This window comes from Alosa alosa, chromosome 4, assembly GCF_017589495.1.
Source record: "Alosa alosa isolate M-15738 ecotype Scorff River chromosome 4, AALO_Geno_1.1, whole genome shotgun sequence".
Classification (NCBI taxonomy): Eukaryota; Metazoa; Chordata; class Actinopteri; order Clupeiformes; family Clupeidae; genus Alosa; species Alosa alosa.
The window spans coordinates 10,505,004-10,526,666 of record NC_063192.1 but is presented as its reverse complement, the minus strand read 5'-3'; the positions used below and the strand labels follow the sequence as shown (position 1 = coordinate 10,526,666).

Here is a 21,663-nt window from a genome sequence, read left to right as displayed (position 1 = left end):
ACTGCTCTCCTCTGCAAGGAATGGATTTGGAACTCTGATGGAGAGAGGACCTACCTTCTGCAGGAGCTGAGAGCCTGAGTACTTTGCTGAGATGGACTTAATCTCTCCTCCAAACGCAGAGGCCCATAGCTTTACACTAGAGAATGATAAGGCAGAAAGATAGAGAGAGGGCAAGAGTTGGAAGAGAGAGAGAAAGAGAGGGGGGGTGAGTTTGTATTCATTGCCATTACAGTACTGTGTACTGTGTTTCTCCCAAAGTTTACCTTCAAATTAATGTCCTTTGGTAAGATAAAAACAGTATATGATGCAAAAGATTTCCAAAACTAGTCATATTGTTTGCAATATTTGAAATCCAAGTGATACAGTTTAGTTTAATGGAAAATCAGCATTAAGCATTGCTGCATACAAAAATCATAACAGCAATGAACTGTTGTGGTCTTCCGTTCACTTAGACTGTAAGTATAGGCAATAATGTATGCAAGTATAGGCAAAAAATGATGTTTTCATTGCTAACACCAATACAACCACTGCTTCACATTTAAATAATGACATCGATATATATCTTCAGCAAATTCGCGAGGCTATTACATCCCTTAGGCACAACAACAGAAAACTTTTGCTCTCTCTCACTGTCACAGTCGTCCGATAAATGACTCGTGCATGATATAAAAGGATTATAATAGATATTCAAATTCCATGTATGCAGCTACAGTTATACACTTGTCCAAACATACTAGTATGTCATACATTTAGATTTAACACTTACACAGATAGGGGTATCCCTTGGTGGGACCCGACCACGTTGACAACCGCGGTCCCGAGTGTTAGCCACAGTAGTAACATCTTCATCCTTCCACGACGACTTGACTTAACTGTTACAGAGTGCTACACCTCACTGCATGAAAGACAGAAATTAAGCTCAAAGAGCATAACTCTTACAACAGCTTTTCATTTGTTATCATGATCAAAAAATAGGTGCAGCACCACCGGCACTGTAAGAACTCAGAAAGCCGGTGCGTCCGAGTTTTATCTCCGAATTTTGCTCCGGAGATGTGTTGAAATGTGTCGAAAGAGTCGTTCCCTCCCGGCGAATAAAGCGAAAAATGTATCCACCTGGCTGCCAGCTCTAACGCAACCCCCGCAGTGAGTAGAGTCCGAGAAAACGTCGGGGTTGACCTCTTGCTCCAGCGACCTGCCCTTGCGCTTCCAAATAGCGTACGAGAGATCATACAAGAGGTATACTGCGCGAAAAGGAGAGCACGCCTTTCAGTTGATGCGACGAATCCCACTCCTGTGTGGATGGTTTGAGGATTGGGGATGCTACTGCTGTTAATGGTGTGGTTCTAATTACGACATAGCTGCTCCGGACCAGGCAAATAGCTGACACGCTCTCCTCTTAAGAGATTACACTTCCAACACTTCCCTTTCGTCTTCCCTCTGTCAAGTCACACACTGCCCTCGGCTAACTGAGGCAAGAATTACTGCAAAAGTGCTGACGGGAGGCAGGAAGAGCCGAAAGAGCGAAAGGAGGAACAAACGGTTTACGAGTAAAAACGATGACCTATTATCAAAAGCGTAAGGTTATCTCAGCCTCTGGTCGGTGCCATGAGTCGCACTTCGCTGGAAAGATGTCAAACCAAACACTGCTTTATAGCATCGCGTGGACCTATGCACGCGGGCGAGCGCGCTCATAGCCGCATGATGGATTGGGTTACACTGCGCGGGAGAACTGCGGTGATAAGTCGCTCACTTTCCTTTCCCTTGTGTAAACGTAGTAATTTTCCCAGGAAAGAAGATTTATGTCTACGGAATTTCTTCTGTTATTCAGAGTTTGTACAGGCGTTAAACGCGCATGCATTTAGGAACCACTTTTCTTTGTCAGGAACTTTAAACGGTATCCTTTATTCTCACATACACCTCGCAAATAGGACAAGTTGTGTTTTGTGGACATTTCCTTAAAAAAAGGTTCTTCGACTTAGGACTGAACTGCTTTTTTCAGGCTAGCCAAGTCGATGCGAGTTGGCTGTGGTTGGTAGGCTAATTCATTATTTTTATTCATCCCGTTTCTATCTAAATTCCTCGGAAATGCATGAATGGGGGTATGGGGATGACAATACCTGGCTTCACTGTGCGGCACCAGCACAGCATTGACCTAATTTATCAGTAGAAAGCTTAGAATCTGCGTGCGTTGTTGCCCAAATTTTGTTTAGTGCACCGACGTTGAGTTGTGATACGGAACCATTTATTTATCCACCAATGGTAACAGGCTATAGGCTAGTAATTCTAACAAACTCGTCATGCTACTGCTGATCCCCTAATGGATTTTAGTACCTTATCTAACGATACAATCATCAGTGTAATTGAGCTTAATGGGGCCGCAAACGTGAATAATAGGCTACATGATTAGTTAAAACGGTAAGCGGTCATAAATAATATAAGAGAAACCTACACTGCGATTTTATTCAAACATACAAATTAGTAAATCATTGTATTGTACAACCCAACTTTTTACACACCCACAGAAAATATTTTGTTGGCGCTAAAATAAATTGTCACCACCCTGTCAACATAAGTGAAAAGAATCTTGAATCATTTCAGAAGGTTTACTTCTAATGACAGTGGACTGGACAGATTTGTGAGGCGTTTATTTCTTGAAACAGGCGCGCTGCTACCTGCCCACTCTCGAGACCTTTCTTGAGAGCTTTTTTCTTATCTTACTTTGCCTGATGGCGAGCGTGTGGTGTGGAAAATGGATTGTCAAGTCAACCAAGTCAGCGCGTGGCATTACGCATCTCCCTCAGGTATCGAAGTCACTAAGTGGAAATATATTTTACGCAGTGTTTTGCCCTTTTCCTTTAGTTCCTCAGCCCCAAATAATCCAAAAACAAATGGTATTTTTGATTGCTGAAGTAAAAATTATGCACACGTATTATTGACGTGTTTATGGTATTGACTCCTAATGATAAAACTATGGCATTGCGATTTTCAACACAGATGACTGACAGTGTCAATATTAAATATGCTGTATAGGCCTACAGTTGTGAAACACCCATGCCATTCACTGCAGTGACAATCTAAAATTAGTGTACTGGACTGGACTATCATCGGAGAGGTTAATTGGATTGGGGCTTGTTATTTCACTTCCCTCTTCAAAGGGAGTCCAGACAAGTCTTCAAGATATGTGAAGTCACTCATGGCAAGCCAAGCCACATTTATTCAAGGTAACAAGCACTTAACAGGCCACTGTAATTGAAAGTGTGGCATTTTTCATACTGTGTCAAAGCAGCTGCTGCTCTCTCAGCCACTGCGCAGACTAAAATGATCATGCAGTGAATTCATGACAGTCATAGAGACACACAGGTGAAGAAGGGGAATGGAGAGCGTAGGAAATCTGTATGTAAATGCATGTGACGTAAAGAACACATCACAGGAAATTTCCGAAGTTGCAGTCTGAGCGAAAGGTTGATTTTGACCACACTGTTATTCAGACCACCTCTTTTTCTGGAGCTGTCCAGCTCTTCTAGGCATTGCCAAATGAGAGAGGACCCATCATCTAAAAAAATATCATGCCCACTTAGACTTTCCCTCCATGTCCTCGCCCTCTATGTGTCTTTGTCTCTGACTCGCCCTCCCAATATCTGAAAGGTCTCTTTTGTGTGATGTTGAGTGCCCCACTACACAGAGAATTCATTGGAAGTAATTGTGGCAGATCTGACATATTACAACAAAGGGCCCCTGAATCCATGAAATGACTTATTCCTTTGGGGCCTTCTAAGTGGCATCTCTGAAGATGCATAGCTGACATAGATGCCTGTCTTACACTATCCATTTTAGAGATCAAAGGCATGGTGATCTCTCACAAAGTGACTACTGTAACAGTTGGACTCTCAGGTGGATCTGTCAACATATGCCTGTCCAAAGGATGTCATACTGAGTCCTGGTTCATAATATAGTTTAGAATGAAAGCACAACATAATATTTTAAAATCCTTGAGTCAATATATTATCTCTAAAAGCATTTAACATACCTAGTGTCTAATACTTTTTCATTTATAAGATTTACTTGTTTTAAGAAGTTTGTTCAGAAGAACTTGGCAATGCTGTGTGGAAGTTTGTAAGAATAGAGAACCGGTTACATGACAAATGATACATGACAAGGTTCATTTCATGGCTAAAGCTATTTTTAAAGGAGGAAGCATCCAGCAAAGGACAAGACCTTCATGTGCCTAATCTATTCTTTAATATGACCACAAGGCAAACCACCATAGACAATGAACTTCACCTCATTAAAGACAAGGTCACAACAACATTAGAACTCCAGTCAAGGACTGATTGGGAAATTAATGACTCTTATGTATACTGTCAGTAATCACACGCCTGCTAGATTATACATTGATTATATGAAGAGTTTGGTTCCAAAGCGCTATATCTTCATTTTTAAAAACATTAATAAGTCATGCTATTTAATGTTTGTATTTCAGTTAATATAAAAAAAAATGCAGTTTTGTTGTTTTGATTGAGTAAAGATCAATCAGATGACAATACCCAATTACAGTTCTACTGAAATTACTCGGAAAAATGTAAAAAAATGATTTATGAAAATGTATTAAAATGGAGGATATAGCATTTTGTAACCAATTTCTTCATATATACAATAAGGCATCATAAATGATCATTATCATCCAAAGACACAGTCCCTTGAAGAGTAAAGGTAAAGGGATTGGTAAACAAAAGTGCAAGTAGAAGAGAGAGAGAGTGATGGCACAGATTGTTTATACAGAGGTGTCCATCTTACTATGTGGCCTGGTGTAAGACTTCATAGTTCACAGAGACATGGAGCATTCAGATCAAAGGATTGGCCAAGTACACTGGGGATGTGTCCAGGCCCGGATGCGTCTCCGCTGATCCAAATGGGCCTTGACGGCCGAGATCCCATTAGAGCACAAGAATGCAGAACTGCTTAATAAATCATGCCTGGTTCCCTCATTTGTGGAGTGCACCTGTCTCCAAATATATCCCCCTTAATTTAATTAATGATGAGACACTGTGCCTTCAGGAATGAGAATGCACCAAAAGGAAAGAAGAAATAAATACCCAATGAATTATTTAGCAAAGCAGCATTTAAAAGGCCCTGTCAGTGGTCAGTATGATGACATCGTATGAAGATAAATTGAAGCAGGTGTTTGCAGGTACTTGGCAATAACAATGCAATCAAAAGCTGGACTGCTGTATACTCAGGGCCTGTGCAAATCCAGGGCTTGCTTAAGCTTCAAGGGATGGGACCAATTCTGTGTTAATGTACAGAGGATGAACTGTGAATTACAAACAGGCAAAAGGGCCACTCACCCAGCTGAGTTTGAATACCTTTGTAATTGTCACTGAGCAAATCCTGTTTAATCTCCCAATCATATCAATTAAGTGGTGTACTGGTGAGCTCCACATTCAGCAGCAATGTAGCCTACAGTTCAGTAGGCCAATGTCCAGACAGAAATATGTAGGCAAGAATAATTTGATCTACAGTGTGATGAAATAGATCTGTGGACCTTCATGTCACAAGGTTAATAAAGACTGAGGAGGAGAAGAAAGCACAGATGAAAGCATAGAGGTGGAGGTGAAAGACCGGGGGGGTGGACTTGAGAAGGAGAGAAGGGGTAAAAAGGAAGAGGAGAGAGGAGAGAAGGGGTAAAAAGGAAGAGGAGAGAGGAGAGAAGGGGTAAAAAGTGAGAGGAGATGATCTGGAGTGAGGATGAGAGAAGAGGATCTTGCTTGAAGTGTTTGATGAGACCATAAAGATTAATCTGTCATTGCAAGAATAGACTCAATGGAATGCATATTACTGGACTTAATTGCAGTTTAAGGCAATTATACACCAATCGTTTTTTCCAACACAGTTATAAACTGACACAAAGTCATTTATGAGGCAGTATTATAATCCCCCATTTTTTGTGCTGCATGAAAATATCCCCCAGCATCTGTGCAATAGCAGATCATCTCTGAGAGTTCAATCTTTATGTTGAAAACCAACATAAAACAGGGCAGTAAAAATAAAGCAAATTCATAATCTTCTCAGACTTTTAACAACAATTGTTAAGCAACAACCCTCATGCCTCCTCAAAGTACTTCATCATAAAAGCAGTGACCAGACAGGGCACCGGTCCAACATTGGTGTATTCACTGCAGATAGAAGGGCTTGTTAGAGGGGGGAAAGCATGCATAAGCCACTTGTGCAAGCGTTTGAATGATAAGCCGAATGCTGGCTGTGGAGGAGCACTGCACTGATGATGTCTGTTACACAGCTGTGTGTCTTTCTGAAGGATGAACTGATTATTAGCAGGGTAATGAGGTCATACATCAAAACAACAAAAAAACGAGAGAGAAAGAGGGGAGTGAAGAGAGGGAGAGATGGAGGACAGAGAAGAAGGTGAAGAGTTAGTGGATGGGGAAAGAGATGGGATGAGATGGATGTTAGGAAGATAGTGAGGGGGCAAAGAAAGCTTGTAGGGAGGAGGAGAAGAAGAAGAAGGGAAGAGAAATGAGGAAAAGACTGAGAGGCAGCAGAGCACAGAGAGATAAGAGAGCTTAAAGAGGGAGAGCAGCGGGCATCCAGGCAGGCAGACAGGTCAACAACAAGAGCTGGGGGGAGAGAGAGAGAGAGAGAGGGAAAGAGAGAGAAAGCAAAAAAATGGTTTGTGTATAAAACAGACAGCCAATAAAGAAATTAAGAAGATGCAAAGACCTTTGAAAGAGTACCAAATATATGACAGATGAGAGAGAGAGAGAGAGAGAGAGAGAGAGGAGAGAAGGGGTAAAAAGGAAGAGGAGAGAGGAGAGAAGGGGTAAAAAGTGAGAGGAGATGATCTGGAGTGAGGATGAGAGAAGAGGATCTTGCTTGAAGTGTTTGATGAGACCATAAAGATTAATCTGTCATTGCAAGAATAGACTCAATGGAATGCATATTACTGGACTTAATTGCAGTTTAAGGCAATTATACACCAATCGTTTTTTCCAACACAGTTATAAACTGACACAAAGTCATTTATGAGGCAGTATTATAATCCCCCATTTTTTGTGCTGCATGAAAATATCCCCCAGCATCTGTGCAATAGCAGATCATCTCTGAGAGTTCAATCTTTATGTTGAAAACCAACATAAAACAGGGCAGTAAAAAATAAAAGCAAATTCATAATCTTCTCAGACTTTTTAACAACAATTGTTAAGCAACAACCCTCATGCCTCCTCAAAGTACTTCATCATAAAAAGCAGTGACCAGACAGGGCACCGGTCCAACATTGGTGTATTCACTGCAGATAGAAGGGGGCTTGTTAGAGGGGGAAAGCATGCATAAGCCACTTGTGCAAGCGTTTGAATGATAAGCCGAATGCTGGCTGTGGAGGAGCACTGCACTGATGATGTCTGTTACACAGCTGTGTGTCTTTCTGAAGGATGAACTGATTATTAGCAGGGTAATGAGGTCATACATCAAAACAACAAAAAAACGAGAGAGAAAGAGGGGAGTGAAGAGAGGGAGAGATGGAGGACAGAGAAGAAGGTGAAGAGTTAGTGGATGGGGAAAGAGATGGGATGAGATGGATGTTAGGAAGATAGTGAGGGGGCAAAGAAAGCTTGTAGGGAGGAGGAGAAGAAGAAGAAGGGAAGAGAGAATGAGGAAAAGACTGAGAGGCAGCAGAGCACAGAGAGATAAGAGAGCTTAAAGAGGGAGAGCAGCGGGCATCCAGGCAGGCAGACAGGTCAACAACAAGAGCTGGGGGGAGAGAGAGAGAGAGAGAGGGAAAGAGAGAGAAAGCAAAAAAATGGTTTGTGTATAAAACAGACAGCCAATAAAGAAATTAAGAAGATGCAAAGACCTTTGAAAGAGTACCAAATATATGACAGATGAGAGAGAGAGAGAGAGAGAGAGAGAAAAGGGTGCAGGGAGGGAGAGAGAGAAGAGGTTTGTTGGGCCATATCATAGGCTGATCATTATCATGGTGAAAAGCATTGAGATTTGAAAGACCGTGGGGAGACAAACGATTAAACTGAATTTAATCTGAATATTAATCTGAAAGGGAAATAAGTGAGATTATGATGTTACCCAGTTTAGCACTAGGCAGCAGCAGCGTGATGCAACTCTTCAACAACAGAGTTTATGGACTTAATTGTGCCATAAAATTATTCTATTTATATATTTATATTTCTGGTTTTCAACTAATAAAATTACAAGCATATAATTGCCATTACAGCCTAACTCGTGCACTGATCTGCTGATTAGATCAAGAGTAACGTTTATAACTGGCAAGGTGTAGCCTCCACACTTACGTACATTGGATGCCATTATATGGGTGCCCATGTTGAATTAATCTCTGCCTCTGCCATTTACACAGAGGATGTTTTCATATGACATATCTTTCATTATCCTGTATATTATCCGGCTTTCAGCGCTTACTGGATGCTGACCTGGGTTGATCAAAAATGTTCATAGTCTATACATGGTATCTCCAGACTGAAAACAGTTCAAGTTTCATGTTAAGATGAAAAAGCAATTAAATTTCAAATGGGCAGTTTCACCCTGAGTCCAAGCCTCTTGCTCACGGTGATAGAAAGTTAACATATTGGTCATCACTGCGAGAGGTATTCTACCCTTCCCTTGATGGCAAAACATGGCTCCATCAAGATGATTTGTAACCTAAGGGCAAAACTGTGGTATATTTTCCTGGAATGATATTAATGTCTTGTGGGATAATAGGGCTCCTGATGGAAACACACTATCAGTCCAGTCATCTTGATTAGACCTTGTTATTAGCTTTTAAAGTCAAATTTATATTTATCCTCAGGGGCATACTGGCTTTTTCTCCTGTGAGCTCATGCACTACAGTGTTTCATTCTATTTGTGGTGCTAGGTGTGTGTGTGTGTGTGGGTGTTCACAACTTCGAACAATTTTGCGCAATGTGGTTAAATCACAATTTATCCAGTTGTCTTCTATTCCAACAAATCCTTGCAGGATTTGTAATGTTTTCTTTAAAAGTGCATGCAGGTTTGTTGCGGGACAGAGACACAAGGAGAGGATGTGCAAAGGTGCCCATAGCACTACAATGACAGGATTTCATCCAATTTAAGGAGTACAATATAGAAAATCATTGTGTGGTGGTCAGTGTTGATATTGTGGTGGGCCGCCACAAATAAGTCAGTGTATGCGAAACACTGCACTATAGATGTCTGTGGACCTACCAGCTTGGCACAGTGATGTGAGGTGAGGAGAACCCAACCAGTGCAGAATGCATGCACAAAATCAGAATGATCTCCTGAATGAGTCATTTCAATTTAATAATTTAAGAAATTAAACATCAGTTGAATTCCCTCTGAGTATATTGTCCTATCAGTTTGTACTGTACTGAAATATAGTCAGAGATATAGTGATAAACGTTATTTTAAAAAGATGTGATTACTGATATGGAAATACTCAGGGCATGTTGACTTTGAGGTTTGAAGTCCTCAAACACATCACTGATAGAGCTTCTTCAGAGAGAGCATATCTGTATTATTCAGGATCTTGTGTGGCTTGGGAGTGGACAGTAAATGATTAAATGGGACAGACTGCAGTGCACACTTACTGAGCTAACTTCACTGAGTAGTGCTCTGACTCTCCTGAGATGTTTTACCTAATTCTCAATGTCCATATTTTCAGCTTTAAAAATAAATAAATAAAAAAAACATATTAATGGGAATGGTTATGTTGTGTGCTTTTTTGGATTTTGAATTTCTTCTTCAAGATGGTGCGACATACTATCTACATTACACTGATTAGTCCTGCATTTGGAGGACTTGCACCTTTGCTGTTTTTTTTGGCTTTGGGTTCCAGTCCTTTTTTGGCCCCAGACCTCCCATCCCTTACTTCACCAGACTACTGAAGCTCAGTTGTTGAGCTATTGTGACACAGCTGAAGCAACTGACTGAAACAGATCCCAGTCACAACCCAAACATCACTCTCACACACACACACACACACACACACACACACACACACACACAGATCTAGTCTTGACAATCTCCTCTTCATTCCTCCAAAAAGACTGGCAGCCATACTAAAAGCACTATGACAACATGCATAATTAACACTGTCCTATCCAAAAATAGCGGCACCAGCAATGGGAGGAGGAGCCAAAGAGCAGGCCTGAAAGAGAGTTTTTGGGAAGAGGAAGAGGAAGACCACTAAAGACCATCATAGACAAAGGAGATATGTTGTTGTCTTAGCTAGCTAATATTGTTTCCTGCACGCATGTCTCAGATATACAGAAACAATGAAGAATAGAACAATAATGTGTATGCAAAGTAAGTGTATGAATTCCTGACAGTGTTGAAATGAAAGGGGCATCAGACAGAGACAGAAAGAGATTGCAAACAAGACTTTAGTACATCAGGCATGCTAAGATGAACACAGTGAGGAGATGTACATTTTTTGGGAAACATTATGTGTCTGTGTGTGTATTTCCTGTTTGCCCATGAGGGAGGAGCCCAAACCACTTCTCCAGATACATAAGATGGCATTAATCACCCACAATGCATTACTGACATTTCATTACATCCCTCGAATTAATCATCATTCCAGCAAGGTGGGCCTTAATTTGTTACGCAAGAGCTAAAACGAAACAAGCCCAGTTGTTTCATTTGAATATTTCTCTTCTAACATTTCAGCTATCCAGCTAGGCCAAACTCTGCCACAGCTGTTATTTATTGGTAGTGGTTCACAATTCTATTTTTTCTTTTTTTTAAGTTGAAAACAAATCAAAAGTTGAAAACAAAACTTTGTGTTTTCAGACTTTGAAACACTTCAACATTTCTCTCTGAATAAAGCCTATTTTAATGTTATCTATTCCCCAACAGATTAACATCCAGCTGGACTTAACTTCACTAACCTTATCTGACACAAGATTCCACAACTTCTTGTTCAGACCATGGTCATCTCTAAACTGGACTATTGTAATTCACTATTAGCTGGCTTACCAGCTTGTGTAATAAGATCATTACAGCTGATTCAGAATGCTGGAGCACGCCTGGTCTTCAATCAGCCAAAGAGGACACATGTAACTCCTTTCCTAGTTACTCTCCATTGGCTCCCTATAGTTGCCAGAATTAAATTTAAATCTCTCACTTTGGCCTATAGGACACTGACTGGATCTGCTCCTAGTTATTTTAATTCAATAATCAAGCCTTACATCCCCAACCGCCCACTGCGGTCTTCTGATGAGTGTCTGTTATGTCGACCAGTCATAAAAACTAGGTCTAATTCAAGACTCTAATCCTCAGTGGTTCCATGTTGGTGGAATGAGTTGCCCAGTGCTCTCCGTTCCTGTGGTAGTTTTGGGTCGTTTAAGAGGGGTCTAAAGACATTCCTGTTCAACATGTACTTAGTTGTTTAAGCGCTTATGTGTTATGGTTTGTATAATATTGTTTTTTTTTCATTAGGCTATTGATTCATTTGACATTATTGTTTATTATTGATCATTGTTTTTATATTATTGATTGAATGGACATTATTGTTTTATTATTGCTTTTCCCCTCATTTTCACTGCTTATTTTATTAGGCTATTGATTGAATTGATATTGTTGTTTATTATTACTATTCTCCTTATTATATTTGACCAACATTCTAATCTGTTCCCTGTTCAATTTTCAATATTATGTTGTTTTGTATTTGTGTGTCGCCTTGGACAAAGGCGTCTGCCAAATCCATAACCATAACCATAATATTATGTGGTAATAGCTTTTTATTGTTGTTTACAATTTTAAGATTAGCCTTTAATACTCAGCAGACACTTAGTGGACCTCTGCTGCCCTTGAAGTCACAGAGCATTGAGTGTCCCAGTTACGCCACTTCCGTTTGGCTCAATGGGACCTATCTTTCAAAAAATTTTGAACGCCAGTCTATGGCGAAAAAGAAATAATTTTCTGGTCCCGGTTGACTTGTGCTTTGAATTACCCATATGATGTTTGTCAATTTTAAAGACAATTTTTCATGTAAAGAGAGTTTGTTTCGTAACTATTGAATTACAACATTGTGAAAGATCGTAATTCCAACGACTACAAACCCATCAGTCGTGCTAGTGACGTTAGCTCATTCACAGCCACACTAGATTGTACAAGCATACCAGCAACAGGTCTTAATTGGGCTTTCCTTGCCGATGAAAATACCATGAGTCAGAGGATTAAACACATCAGGTAAGTTGTATTCGTCCATAGACTGTACATTAGATACTGTTAAGTGACATAGCAGGCAGCAAGATGCAACCGTTAACAGCTAATCTTATCGTTGAACTACGTTGGTGACGTACATCGTTCGAGACTAGAGATGTAATCCACTGAGCGGATTCGCACAAAACCAACATAACTTTTGAAGTCTATCGAACAACAGTACTTTCTTGACGTGAAAAATTATCTTTTAAATTCACACACATCATGTGTGAAATTCGTGGCACAATTCAAACTGGACCAAAAAATAACTCCTGTTCATATTTTTTTGAAAGATAGGTCCCTTGTAGCGGAAGTAAAACGGAAGACACTGGGACACTCTATTGGCTGTATCGCTTTCTCAACTGAGTGTGTTACAGTATACTCCAAGTGTCAGGGACTCCACAGTCTTTTCTCTTTAGATCCAAGGTCTACAGGCATTGACTTGAGTGTGCAAGAGACAAAGCTGCACACACACATTGTTTTTTTTTTTGTTCTGTTTTAGCATTCTTTATGCTGTTGATGAGGCAATCTAAAACCCTAAAAATGTGCATATGTATGCACAAAATGTAACTAACAGTGATTTTGGCCGTTAATGTACAGACAGACAGGGATCACAGTCATCACCCTGTTTACCTGTGATGAATGTGGAAAGTAGAGACTCCACTCTATATTTCTCCAAACCCAAACACCCTTGGGAGATGGGATTGTAATCCTAATCTACCCCTTTTATCAATCAAAAACATCACATCTTGTAATCCATTTCCCAGGAATTCTCTCCAGCCTGAAGACCCATGATTCTCAGGGGAGTTATCAGCTGGGAGAGGAATAAAAGGGCAGGGAATGGCCCACAGCTTGGGCTCACTGACTTTGCGGTTGTCCTTGGACATACTGATTTATTTAATTATTAATGTTCACTTGCAATCACTTGGTTCCTTGCTGAGCAAAAGAGAAAACCTTTTTTCCCCCCAAAATGTCTGTTGTTATTTTCATAATGCTTATATGTCTATTGATTTTTCAAAAGAATATTCATGCTATTGAGTTTTGGAACAAAAAACACACTGAGGACAAAGACACTGTTTTTAAAATTGAGGTGAATTAGGTTCTGAAATTGAATTAAAAGACACAAAGGAATTTGAAGAGACACAAAGACAAACGAGGCAAAAAAAAGAAAGAAAAAAGCATTATGTGGAAACTGTTGTTACAGCAGTCTAACTTGTTTTACATGCAAGTATTGATTCGTTCTGCCCAAAGCATCTTGTTCTGCTAACTTCATGTTTTCCTGCCTCTCTGATTTAATAGAAAAGGTGAGGCTCCGCCACATTCATAGAAGGTGTTCCGAGCTCTTCCCCTCTCCCTTTCATAACTTATCAGCTCATTTTCAGATATGTGATCTGCTTTTTTCTGCCAGTTTGCTTTCATTTGCTGCGGTTTGGGACACCTTATTAAAAATTTTGAAAACCTGCTCTTCAAAGGCATTCTGTTTGCCTGGAGAGCCCAATGAATGCTCCATGTAACAGGATATTAAAAAGGGAGAGGGCAGAGAGGAGATGTGCTAAGTCCTTATTAGACAGCAGTCATTCTGCTTGTGAGTCGCCAGCATTCAGCATGTGACACCAAGCAGCACGCAGAAAGGTTTGATATCTGGAGTTATCTGAGAGTGCCCAGGGCCATGAAAGAATTGCAATAACAACCTGCCTATGATGTCGGGGGCTCTGGCAGTTTTCATGTTGACACAAGCTGTGAAGTAGAGGAACGTTTTTTTTTCTACCCAGTATGGTCTGGGAAAAAAAGATTTGACATTTTGCTACAAATGCATGATGAAGGGTGCACTGTACTGCTGTTATCATGTGAAGACACAGTAGGTCATAGGTAGTATATTAAATCACGGTCAGACTTTATTGTCTGACAATGAGATGTGTTGAGATGTATGAACCCAATTCAATATCACAATGGTATAGCACGATGCAGAGCTTAAAGGAAAATTCCGGTATTTAGCACTTTGAGTCCCTTTTCTGGTTTGTTTTAGATTAACTAGAGTGGTGGACACCGAAATTTTGACGATTCGCCCTGTCTCGACTTTTCTGACTCGTTTTGAATCGCCTTTGACTACTCAGAGTGGCTGCCAACAGGCAAGCTGTAAACATGTCCTAAAACAACCCTTAACGTTCGTTTTCAAAACTGCAACTCACCGTTGATTATTGAAATCAAATATATCGGCGCAATGTATGATTTCCAGCCGTCTTATTTGCTATTGTGGAACTATTTTTTCAGACACCTCACAACCGCGTATAAACCTCCGCTCAATATTTGAACCTGAAGCATAGACAGTGGCGCAGTAATATCAACGTGCAATGAGTCTTCCAACAGAAATTAATGGGATTTTACAAAATGGCAAATAAAACACGACAGAAACTGTATTTCGCTACGCTACTTGTTTTGGAACATCAATGAACACCACTAACCACTCGGTGAGTTGCACAGTTTTGAAAACAAACATTAAGGGTTGTTTTAGGACATGTTTGAGCATACCTGTTGGCAGCCACTCTGAGTAGTCAAAGGCGTTTCAAAATGTGTCAGAAAAGTCTAGACCAATCGTCAAAATTACGGTGTCCACCACTCTAGTTCATCCAAAACAAACCAGAAAAGGGACTCAAAGTGCTAAATACCAGAATTTTCCTTTAATGCTGATCCTCATTTATAGTTGTAAATGGATAATCATTATGTATTAGTTATATTATGTGTCTGAAAATTAAAGATGTCTGAACACTAATTTCCCAGATCACAGACTCTATTATGGTGACTTTGGCTCACATGTTCACTGAAAAGTGAAATATTCAGAAGAGTTCTACCACAACACCCGTACCAAACCTCCACCCATGTTGATGAGAGAGAGAGAGAGAGGGAGAAAGAGAAAAAAGAGAGAGAAAGAGTGATGTAGATAAACAGAATGACAGTAAGAAAGAAGGAAGAGAGGAGATGATGTGAAAAAAGCACTTCTATCCTCCAGCCAGATCCCTCTATCATTAAGACCCAGGATGGAGCAGAGGGCTCGAGCCAGCTGTGTCAGGACTTGTGAACGGTGGCTGGCTGAACGGCGTCCAGGTTTGAGGAGACCCTGTCAGCAGCGCTGTGTCCCGTCCCTCTGCACCAGCGGAGGCAAAGCTGCTTAAACGCAGAGGCAAGTGCAATCTGGCCCAGACAAAAGAATCCCCTCCCAGTGCTAACCCCCCAGGCCTCTCTCCACTGCCTGCAAGCTGTAAGCAAAGAACAACAACTCCTATCTGTCAAAAACACAAGCATGTCCTTCCATTTCGCTCTCTCTCTGTCTCCCTCTCACTCTGTCTCTCTTCGTCTCTCTCTCTCCTCTGTCTGCCTCTCACACACTCAAGCACTGATTTTAGCACTAAATCAAGTATGTATGCGACTCCCAGTGAACTTGAAATACATTTCTGGAAGAAGAGTGCAGTTTGCTGTAAGTATTTAAAGTATGGAAAAGTGTGGAGTTACTGTTTTCAAAGTTTGCTTGTGTTGACTTGACTAAGCACTTCAGTGAGGAGGCATTATAGGATCACAATCAATGTATCTGACTCATGGCCCCCGACTACCACAGAGGTCTTCTGGTCAAGTGTTGGCGATGGGTCCTGAAACGTATCCCAGGCAGTGGCAGTCATTGATGCTACATATTTTTTGTTTGTGTGTGTGTGTGCATTTGTGATGTTATGTGCACATTGTGAGCTCAACACAATGACGGGGGAGACACAAGTTCTAAAGGGTTTACAATTTATTAAGTCAAAATATAGTCAAAGGTCTCAAAACAAGCAGCGTCGGCCGAACGGCCTTCAAACAAAGGCACACGATGCAACCGAATCGGCAAGCAGTGACAAGCGTCTGCTGCTCTGCTGTTCTTTACCTGCAGGGAGGAGCTCCAGCAGATTTAAACCTGACCTTAGACCTGTGCACCTAATTGGGTTGATTGCCACCAATGACACCTGTATGGAGAAACCACGGCCTGGGGGAAAGGGCAAAGCCAGTGGGCCGTGCCCATGAGCATGTGTGTGTGTGTGTGTGTGTGTGTGTGTGTGTGTGTGTGTGTGTGTGTCGAACATGGATTTATTAACATGCTGAACACAACCAAATCTGGTCAGTCTGGCTGGCTGAATGGAGGAAAATACTGAATACTTCAGTTAACTTTCTATGTGATGAAATGTAAAGACTGCATAACAGAAATATCACAGGATTATAAAATACCATATGCTTACCTGTTTGGTCATGCCAGGTTTGTCAATCCTGCACTGGTAAAATGTGAAAGAACAGGAAAACTAGATATACCGCAGAGCGGTACAAAATATGACCGCTGCCCAGTCCTGCACATTCTATCCGCAAAAATAAATCACGCTTGTCAATTTGTCTCCATCTCCTACTCCATCCCCTACTTTTGTGTATGTATGGTGTGTGTTTGTTTTTGTGTATATGTGTGCTTCTGTGTGTATGGTGGTGGGGTAATGGTGTGTGTGTGTGTGCCTGCATGTGTGTGTGTTTTTATGTGTGTGTGCGTGTGGGTGCACGCGTGCTTGCGTGAGTGTACATGTGTGCTGTGTGCATGCATGTGTGTGTTTATGTGTGTGTGTGTGTGTGCGTGTGTGTGCGTGTAGATGATATGGCCCCCCATGAACAAAACTTGGCATGCATTCAGAGGGTGTCATAGTGATCCTACACTTTTTTTTTTACACAAATTCCGTGCAGTTTTGAACCTGTCAGCCAAAGATACCTGCGATTACAACGCCTCATTATTGCCTTTTCATTCATGAGTGGATATGGGATGTGTTGACATGGTCCCTGGAGACCAACATACAAAAATAATTTGGTCATCCTAGGCCCTAATGTTCTCGAGATATTCTACCCTCTTTTCGGGGGGCTACATGCCCACCAAGTTTAGTGCACCCTGGTCTTTCAGTGTCCCGAGAATCGTTGACACAAAATCACTGAAGGAAAAAAAAGGGAAAAAAACTGACTAAATCTATATGACCGTCGCTTCACTGTGCGGCGGTCATAATAACTTGATGGTGTGCCGGCTCTTGAAATAGTCACAACTATGACCAACTACTGTCATCTAGTGGACAGTCACTGTTCTTAAGCCTCATATGTCAGTAAATTTCTTTGTGCTCTCAAGATGTTGACCAAGATTATTCAATTTTCAGACATCAATGACTAAGTGGCTAAATGCTATTTTCCCTCTCCCTCCTACTCTCTCCATCCATTCTGTTATAATTTTATTATGTGCTAATCTAAGTAAAGGATTCAAAGTGGGAGTGGGAGAGTCTGCAAGAGGAAGAGAAGAGGCCTTAAATATATTATCTAGGTGACCATTTCAGTGTGATTCATGTGATTAGTCTGCACATATCTCACAACATTAACATTTAGTGTGAGAACATGTTACACTCATTTCCCAGCACCAGCCAAAATGGGTTATTTCTTTACCTCTGTTAAACTTCTTCCTTCTTTTGAAATAAAAATTACCCCTCAGATTTTACAACTTACAAATCCCTTTGGCCTACTTATGTGGTCAGACTTTTGTTTTTTAAACTCACCGATTTTGTCAGTTTTGATACTTGAACAGGCTGGTGGATTGTAAATGCAGACCCAGACCCAAATATAGACTCTGTAACCCATTAAATAATTTATGCAGTTTGGTAGAATAATTATGTGTGTGTGTGTGTGTCTTCCTGTATATGATTTATATTTTACAGAGCTTGTTCTCTATCTCAGGCTCATCGACTGTGTCTGTACACATTTACAACAGACACATTTACATCTGTTCTAAATAACATGCAATCGGGAAAAAGTATGTTTTTTTTTTCAATTATTACGATGCTAAATTAATACATGACCTTTAGAATAAAATACATACATCTGACCTTTATTCCACTATCTGTTTTAGCTTCCTCCGATATGTGGCATTGGTTTTCACAAAAACAGACCCAGACAAACACACACACACACACACTTTCCGAAATAACTTTTGGCTTCTGCCCAGGATCATGCTATTTGTGATTAATATTGAGCTGGTCCTGTAATCCCTATTATGAAGCAATGCATTAGACATTGGGATTTATATAGTCTGCTTATCAGTTGGTTTTTCAGTGCCTTAAAATATGTCGCTGTCAGCGTGAAATCTGACCCACATATAACGCCCTGATCTCATCCCATGATTGTAGAACCTCCATTTGCAAACTGTTGATGGTTCCTAAAAAAAACCTAAATGAATTTATACGCTGCAGAAAAGATGCAACATAGCATATGGTGATGTGATTGGTAGGGAAACAATTTGGCAACATTTTATCCCTGGAGATGAAAGCCTGATCTGCCAATGCTCTGCTGCTTTAATCACCTCTGAGGTTTTGCTCTTTGATTAAGCCATTGATCCAACAATATCCTTACTCTCCAAGGTCAAGGATGCAGTGGAGACTTTTAAAGAAAGGTTGAAGATTTTAGATAATGTAATTCTGCCTTGTGAGTGAAAATGTATACTAGATTGATTGGAAAAGAGTTATTGTAGTCTGGAAATGCTTCTGACAACTCAATTTGTCACAGGACAAAGGTTTGCTGAGTAAAAATCAGGAAAACACAGTGTAGTGCAATTTAGGCTACTTTAGGTCATGATAGCACTTCAGCAAAGGCCCTCTGTCAACTAGAAGACCCTGGTTTGGCAATCAAGAAGAGTGCCATCAGAGAAAATTAGCTGGAAGAATTATTTTCAGTATAATCCGGATCTAGGGATTTTCGCCAAAGACTTATGTCCCATAATCAATTGGGCCACACTCAGCTGAGCCGTCATAGAAAAAGAGGTAAAAGCACACACTCTTCCACATAAGGAGGACCACTGCAAGGGGACTGGGTACTGAGATTGCACCTTTTCCTGGTGAGAGACTGTGGCAGCAGTGCCTGTGTCTTTATGAGCTCCTGTTGACAAACATGGAACAGGTAAACCTCACTGTCAGCGTCCAGCCGGAAATAACGCCTCAGGGGTCAGTGAATGTGAATGACCACATTCTGTCACGGTCAGGCTACACCGCTTTGGCTGCCATCATCGGCGTCTTCTCCGTCACAGGCATCATCTTGAATGTCACCGTGATTGTGGTGACACTTCGCCACAGGCAGCTGCGTCAGCCTCTGAACTACGCCCTGGTGAACCTGGCAGTGGCAGACCTGGGTTGCGCCCTCTTTGGTGGACTGCCAACGATGGTCACCAATGCCATGGGCTACTTCAGCTTGGGTAGAGTTGGATGTGTGCTGGAGGGATTTGCAGTGTCTTTTTTTGGTGAGTCACTTGAGTGTTGACTTTACCTTTCTTTTGCTTTACTATACCTCTCTGTATTGTATAGGATGGAAATGTTGATTATTTTTCATGAGCTACCAATGTATCCAAATAAGTGCCCTCCATTTGAGTTGTAGCATACAATTATTAGATATGTAACTATATCTTAAGGGTACACAAGTGTTCAGTGACATGTTTTTGTCTCCTCTCCTAATCATCAGCCACCACAGTAAAAAAAATAATCAATGTTATAATTACCAACAACAAGAAAAAGCCACCCTAAACACGTGTGTTATTCCCTCACAGGTATTGCTGGCCTATGTTCAGTCGCAGTAATAGCTGTAGACCGCTACATGGTGGTGTGTCGAACAGTGGGGACAGTCATGTTCCAGACCAGACATGCAGTGGCCGGTGTGGTCTTCTCCTGGGTGTGGTCGTTTGTTTGGAACACCCCGCCACTCTTTGGGTGGGGCAGCTACGAGCTTGAGGGGGTTCTGACATCCTGTGCCCCAAACTGGTATAGCAGAGACGCGGGAAACATGTCTTACATAGTGTGCTACTTCCTTCTTTGTTTCGCTGTACCTTTCTCCGTCATTGTGGTGTCTTACACGCGGCTTCTGTGGACACTCCGACAGGTAGATTTCCAGACAGAAATGTATTAACAATTAGATTGGTTTATCTAAGTGAACTTATCAAATAGCTTTCCATGGACATGTATGGGACCTGTTGTGAAACCGTAAAGAATGTTCTTTCCTCAAACAGGTAGCTAAACTCCAGATGTCAGAGGGGGGGAAGCACTGCAAGGGCAGAGATGCAAGTTGCTCGTATGGTGGTTGTCATGGTGCTGGCTTTCCTGGTCACCTGGCTACCCTATGCATCCTTTGCCCTTTCTGTTATCTTTTCCCCCAACTTGTACATTGACCCAGTGATTGCCAGTGTGCCCATGTACCTGGCCAAGAGCAGTACTGTATTTAACCCCATCATATACATCTTCATGAACAGACAGGTAAGATGGACCAAGGGAAATAGAGTATAGAATCAAATGCATTGCTCAGAGACTTTCTTTAATGTTATTTAATCAATCAACAAACTGATATTTGGGTTTGTTTTCAGCATTTAAGTGTACTGTCTGCACTTCAATAACCCTGCTCTGTAACAAGATTTGATTTACTATCGTCTGTCCTCTTCCATTTTTGTTGCAGTTCAGAGACTGTGCTGTCCCTTTCTTGCTCTGTGGAAGAAACCCATGGGCATCAGAGGCAGAGGCATCAGAGGCAGAGACTACAGTGTCTTCAGTGAGCAAGAGCAACAGGGTTTTGCCCTCATGAAAACCGTTGGAACCTGAATGTACAGATAGCATGCATTTGCATTAGGACATTTGGATGGAGAACAAGGGTGTTTAAAACTTGACTTGATACTATACATGTTTTTACAAAGGACAGGCTGTGATTAATGCCATTTTTAACTCACTTTGATTATCTGAAAGTATAAAGGCTACTGACCTAAGATTTTCCCCAAGGATATAATTAAATAGATACTACAATTGCATTGAATTTTTTCCCCCAAATGTTACTTCCTTTGTAGTGCTGGTATGAAGAATAAACTAATCATTTCTATTGATTGTGTATATCTAAAAAATGTTGGAACAATTCATGAGCCACAATAACACGTAATTTCAAATGTCAAATATACAGCCCCTCCCAGAAACGTCCCTGTGTGTAAATCAGCTTATACCACAGAAGAACAGATTGCGTAAACAGCTACAGTATCTGGGCAGATGCAATTAAAAAATTGCCACACGCCTAATATGGAGTGACTCGAGACAAAAAAGGGGGCAAAAGTTGAAAAAAGAGTCGGGAAGAGAACTGTTTAAATGTGAGGGTGTACAAGGCCTTTGAGCCCAATCCACCCAGAGAAACCCCTCCTCGAGGCATGGGAACAATAGAGGAATAAAATCTCTCTGTCACAGAGCCGACCCAGGGGTGTCAGCAGCTTAGCGGAGAGCCGATCGGACTGGGCTGCGCTCACAGCCAATTAAATTATATGCAAAGTACAGATGAAAGGAAGAGGGAATCTCTGGATATACCCCACCACTCCTCCCCACTTCCCACCTCTCATCCTCT

The 21,663-nt window shown here is 41.1% G+C and overlaps 2 protein-coding genes across 5 annotated transcripts in view; one reads left to right on the top strand and one right to left on the bottom strand.

Moving 5' to 3' along the window:
• Positions 1–1,655, bottom strand: part of cacna2d3a (calcium channel, voltage-dependent, alpha 2/delta subunit 3a) — a 186,941-nt gene extending 185,286 nt beyond the window's left edge. For 2 of the 4 annotated variants that reach the window (XM_048240656.1, XM_048240659.1), the window contains exons 1-2: positions 767–1,655; positions 55–136 (exon numbers count right to left, since the gene is read on the bottom strand). In XM_048240656.1, the coding sequence (XP_048096613.1) occupies positions 55–136; positions 767–849 (165 nt within the window). In that variant the 5' untranslated portion in view covers positions 850–1,655. The remainder of the gene's footprint in view (positions 1–54; positions 137–766) is intronic. The other 2 variants (XM_048240657.1, XM_048240658.1) reach the window with 1 other exon arrangement.
• Positions 1,656–19,116: 17,461 nt separating this feature from the next.
• Positions 19,117–20,990, top strand: parapinopsina (parapinopsin a). The gene is given in 5 exon segments (XM_048241265.1): positions 19,117–19,543; positions 19,847–20,175; positions 20,303–20,326; positions 20,328–20,546; positions 20,743–20,990. Coding segments are annotated over 5 exon segments (1,044 nt in total). The 5' UTR covers positions 19,117–19,197; the 3' UTR covers positions 20,869–20,990.
• The last annotated feature ends 673 nt before the right edge of the window (positions 20,991–21,663 follow it).